General features: G+C 33.6%; 1 protein-coding gene across 1 annotated transcript; it reads left to right on the top strand.

The window, feature by feature from the left end:
- Positions 1–1335: 1335 nt before the first annotated feature.
- On the top strand, positions 1336–5322 carry LOC142163476 (uncharacterized). The gene is made up of 10 exons (XM_075220766.1): positions 1336–1971; positions 2033–2320; positions 2479–2520; positions 2638–2856; positions 2949–3102; positions 3861–4002; positions 4083–4214; positions 4329–4424; positions 4602–4656; positions 4885–5322. Exons 1-10 carry the CDS (start codon positions 1336–1338, stop codon positions 5320–5322), a joined length of 2202 nt encoding a protein of 733 aa, XP_075076867.1.
- Positions 5323–5883: the final 561 nt, after the last annotated feature.

Raw genomic sequence — 5883 nt, 5'->3', positions numbered from 1 at the left:
ATTCTCAGATTTTCTCTCTCATAGATATCGTTTTCATACAACTTTTCAATACAAGTTCATCCTCTCTCTCTCTCTAAACTGATACAATTTATTTTTCATTCCAAATTCTCTGTAATCGCGCTAAAAGTCAAAATCCTCCTCACACACAACGCTGCTTCCTTCTTCCCCAATCTCGGGTAAATCCTAATTTCATCTACATTGTACTGATTTGTTTCTATAATTAGTGTGGTAAGTATTTTTTTATTTTCGCCATTTTTGCTTATTCTCAACGTCTCTGCTCACCAAATTGTATCTAATCAACAGTACCCAAGTCGTATTCTCACAATGTCTGAGAATACACCCTGCAAGTTGATTACTAGAGGTATACCCACTAAAATTCTCAATTTCGATGGGCCCTCTTTCTCCTTGCAAATCACTCAAGGGGAATTGGATGCAGGTTTAGCCAAAAATATGGCATTGGAGAAGATAACAAAAGCTAAATTTCAAAGAAACCCAAGTCGAGAAATCAATAAAGGAAACAAGATTTGCCACTCCGGAAAAGAGGAAAATCCATATCTCTGAAGCTTCATCTGTCAAGGGGAAGGAGGTTGAATCAAGTAAGGCTCAGATAAAGTCAAAGAAAAGGTAATTTTCTGATGTATTCATCTGTATTATTCATGTATTCAGTTGTATTTATACGTATAACATTGTTCAATGTTTCTGTTCAAAAAGCTATTCAACATATTTTTGTACTTTTAGAAAATAATGATACATATATGCATATGTATTCAGATGTATTTTTATAGTTGTATTTTTATGGATTTTCAAGGTTTCCATCACTGTTTTTTATTCTAATTTCAATGTATTTATTTGTTGTTTTAAAATGGTTAATTTTCCAGTCTGTATTTAGTTGTATTCATATGGAGTCATGTTGATTATATTTATGTCATGTGTGTTGTATGCAGTTATTTTTATATGTATTTAGCCTTGTCAGTGTATTTAGTTGTATTCATGTCAGATTTACTATGAAATATGCGTTGTATTCAGTTATATTTATACTTCTAAGTATTTTTAGTTGTATTTATATGTATTTGTGTCAGATTTACTATGAAATATGTGTTGTATTCAGTTGTATTTATATGTATTTATTCTTGTTAAATGCAGGGAATTAAGCTTTTTGTGAAAAAAACAGTCAATATTTGCACCACATATCAGTGTATATACTAACACTAACATAGTCTCCGAGCTAAAAGAGAACCTTACTCCAGAGCATACAAACAACTAGGTAATACTTGCTTTGGAAATTTCCTTCAAATTAAGCGTTGTGAAGTCCAACATCAACTCTTCATATGCTTCATGGCTCTCCACTTAGAAGGAACTCCTAACAATGTATTTGCAATACACGCCAATGGTACTTCATTACATTTCACATTAAGGGAGTTTGCGTTTGTGACTGGCCTCAAATGTGTTGGTAATGATGATGATTTTGAGCTTAGTGAAAAGGTTCCTAACCGGCTTATTGAGACGTACTTTGGAGGTGTCAATCTTGTCAAGAAGAAACATTTGATGAAATGCTTTGCTGACAAGAACTGGGGTCCCGACAATGATGGTGATGCATTGAAGATAGCTTTGTTGTATTTCATACACACCTTCATTTTTTCATCCGAGAAGAACAACACAACCATACCAAGGCTAAATTTTGACTTGGTAGAGAGTGGGCGCTATTCTAAATATCATTGGGGTTTAAAAGCATTTGAAACGCTGACAAAATCGATTAGCAAGAAGATGGATGCTAAGAAGAAGTATTACAGGATAGCTAGGATGCCCCTAGCTATGCAAGTGTGGTTTTATGAGTGTTGTTCAGATGTTGATCCCAAAATTGCACTCCGAGTTGATAACGTGGTCCCTAGAATACTCAATTGGAGAACCACCGGAAATCAGCCAAACTTTGCTTATCTGATGAACGGCATGTTCAATGACAAGGCAAACATGGTAATATACAATTTGTATCGTGGCTAGTTTAAATTTTATTAATCATTAATTCTGCATACAGAAGTATACAGTTGCATACAGATGTTGCATACAAATGCATACAGATGTTGCATACAGGATACTGCATACATTTGCATTCAGATGCATACAACAGTATACACTTGCATACAAATGCATACAGATGTTGCATACATTTGCATACAGGATACTGCATATATTTGCATACAGATGCATACAGCAATATACAGTTGCATTCAGAAGCATACAGATGTTGCATACAAATGCATACAGATGTTGCATACATTTGCATACAGATACTGCATACATTTGCATTCAGATGCATACAGCAGTATACAGTTGTTGTAGATTCTATTATTAGTTCTTCACACAATTGCATATAATTTCCCAATCATTAGTGTTGCCTTAATTTCAATACAAATTACAGTTTGATTCCAGATCTGCATGTGTATGTTTGTAGTAAGACTTTGATTGTATTTCAATTTTCAGATTGTTTACAAGGACATCCATCCAACCAATATAGAGCTTGCGGTTATTTATATTCGTCCCGTAGGCATTGATGTTGAGAACAGTCCAACTCCTGCTCATTCAGACAAGTCGGGAGAGGATTCAGATGACTTTTCTCCTACACCTGATCTTTAATGTAAGAAGAAACATGTTGCAAGTATTGGTCCATCTTCATCACCGCCCCATAAAAAGCGCAAGGAACACGAAAGTCATCCCTCAAATACAGAGTATCAATCCAAGATTCCTCCTGTTTGTGTATCCGAATTTGGACAGAATGCTTTGTATCACAATCAGCTGGCAGATTCCAAAAATGACAAAGTATCTTCTTTGAGGAAAGACCTAAATTCATTCAAAGAATATGTGATTTCTTTCCACATATTAAACATTACAGTTTAGTGCTTAACATTCATATATTTTTGGCGCAAACTTCTAATTATTTCTGTCTTGTTAAGGTTGTGAGCGAGTTCAAGTCTCTGAGAACATTGATCAATGATAACTTTAAGATGCTTTCTGACCATCTTCAACACAATCAGCAAAATGAAAGTTTACACCAGAAAAAGGAACCCATAGGGAGACGTGATGATGGTATTGACACAACTGTCGGGGGTAATGTTGAGGTTTAACATTTTTAACATCTTTAGCATATGTTTATATCTCATGTTTGCTATTATTCTTAAATAATTATACTTTAAAAGTTGTATGTATTCGACAAGCATTTAACTGCCTCACTAAAATGTTAAATGTATTCGACCAACAACATATATTTAAATGTATTCAGATGTATGTTAACCTTAATATGTAGTTGGAATTAACTGCTATATTTAAATGTATTCAGCCATATTTTAATATATTTAGATTTGTTATTATTGAATATGTGTGATGTATTTCACTAAGATTTCCATTACCAAAATCAGTTTCCTTACTGTATTTATACGTATTTAACTGTATTCATAAACTAAGTTACTACACTAACAATGATGCATACGACTAACAGAAAACAGTGCTTAATGCTTAATGCGTGGAGTCAAGAGTTGAGGGGAATACTACATCAGAGGTGCCGTGCAACATACCACCTACAGGTCAAGAGGGTGTATCTACAGAATTCTATGTATCTCAATTTGAGCTGGACGACAAGTTTCTTCCCAGTCAAATTCCAGCAATTAGAATTGTGATACACAACAGTGCAAAACAAGTTGAATCAACCCCAGTACCATCTCATAGGAATCGGCGACCAAGCAGATGGTATTCTTCGCCTTATGAGTCTAACTTGGACTCCGTATGTTAGTGTTTTTATAAACTAATGATCTATTTCCTCGTGGTTTTTAAAATTAAAAGTCTTTATTCATGAATTCAATGAACAACAGGTACCATAGTAAAGTTGACCCCCATTTTTGAAAAAAGACACCCCTTTGAGGATGATTCAATAACGGGGCCACATCCTACATTAATCATTCAGGAATATGACAAATGGGTTCGTGATGGTCTTCTCGCTAGACATGATCACAGGTGAGTTTTTTCCTGGTATGTGTATTAAGTTTTTATATTTTAAAAAATCTATATAATATTTTTTTATATCATACTTGTAGAAGTAATTTGGAAGACCATTACAAGAAGAGCAAGTCAACGCTTCATATACCATTGGATTTTGAGTTGATCAAGTTAATTCAAAAAATTAGTTTTACCTTCTATCGTTTTACGGGAAGCTATGGGATGACAATGTAAGCTTTACCCCTTCCTACTCCACTATAATTTATTTATTTAGTATTGGTTTGTCTAGTTGTATAGTTCACAATGATGTTACAATTAAATCTGCTGTATTTAATTGTATTCAGGTGTATTGAACAATTTTTATTAGCTGAAAATGTATCATGTTTTAAACTGAATCTGTATGATGAATGTAATGGCATCATTACTCCTGAAGAACTGCTGTATTTTAATATATTCTGATGTATTTTCAAATTTATTATATGTTATAACTAACATATGTATTACAGTAATATGTATTTAACTAACTCATTTGCTTTGAATAATAACATGTATTTGAATGTATTCAGATGTATTTTAACATCAATGAGCAGTTGTAATATCTTTAATATCTGTTGTAGTATCTTGAACAGTATTATCTGCTGTATTTTAACAGTTTCTGTTGTAATGCCTGCTGTAATATCTGCTGAATTTTAACTGTATTCATACACCCTGTATTTTAACATCAATTGGTATTTATTCTTGAATATATGTTGTAATACGGCGTATTCAGATGTATTTTACTCTATTCAGATGTATTATTCTTTAATCCGTGTGATGTATTTAACTGAGTTTTCACTTGTCATATTTTTTTTCTTAGTTTGATTAATTGGACTCACACTATGTAATTAAATTTGTGTATAGTATATTGATGTCATATTCTACTATCTGAGAAAGAAGGGAAAGTACAATCAAATAAGCAACTTCAAGTATACAATTGTTGATTGTATATTCAAGACAAGAATAGCTGAAATCTTCGACAGGTATGCTGATACAGATAGTAATACTAATGTAGCCAAAGAAGAGGATGTTGTATGTGAGTACATAAGGGGTTACAGATTGCTAGTTAATGTACCTTGGCATACTGTTGACAATGTCTTGATACCAGTCAACTTGAAGGATAAACCACACTGGGTATTGGTTGTTGTCTCATTCAAGGAGAGACGTATCAAAGTGTATGACTCGTACAGATCTGCAGGTCATGATGCCTATGTAGCTTCTGAGATAGATAAGCTAGCTAAGCTTGTACCTCTGTATCTATCAATCAGTGGCTTTTACAGAGATAGTAAAGGCATAGATTGATCTACTTACTCAGCATACACTGACAAGTCACACACTGATCCCTTTGAAGTTTTTTTTATATCAGATCTGCCTCAACAGAAAGCTGGGAGCATGTAAGTATTCAATCATCATTCTTATATGTTATATATAAATCTAATTGTATGAATTATTTTTAATTGTTTCAATCAATATTTTTTAGGGATTGTGGGGTGCATGTTGCGGCATACGCAGAGTTTCTGAGCAATCTTGGTGAGATTCCACAAATAACATTGATTCCAATCTACTCCGTTAAAGATATGGTTCTCTCCTATGGGACTATGCTATGCGGAAGATAGACGCCGATGCCATAAGCGAGAATGAAGCACCCTCAAAGATTGCTAGGCAAATCATGGAGTCAGATTCAAAGTTGCAGATAGTGTTAGAGTAGCTTTAGGTTATTGTAGTTTTAGAATGTTATTTTTGGTGAATACTATTTTTTGAGTAATTTTTTGGTGAAGATGGTATCCAGTTAGAAAAAAACCATCACTTTATCAACAGTGTTCGTGTAAGACAATTGCAACTTTTCAATCGATGTTTCATTAT

The sequence above is a fragment of the Nicotiana tabacum genome, chromosome 8, assembly GCF_000715075.1.
Source record: "Nicotiana tabacum cultivar K326 chromosome 8, ASM71507v2, whole genome shotgun sequence".
NCBI classification, from domain to species: Eukaryota; Viridiplantae; Streptophyta; class Magnoliopsida; order Solanales; family Solanaceae; genus Nicotiana; species Nicotiana tabacum.
Note: the sequence above shows the minus strand (reverse complement) of the source record. Positions and strands in the feature narration are given on the sequence as shown.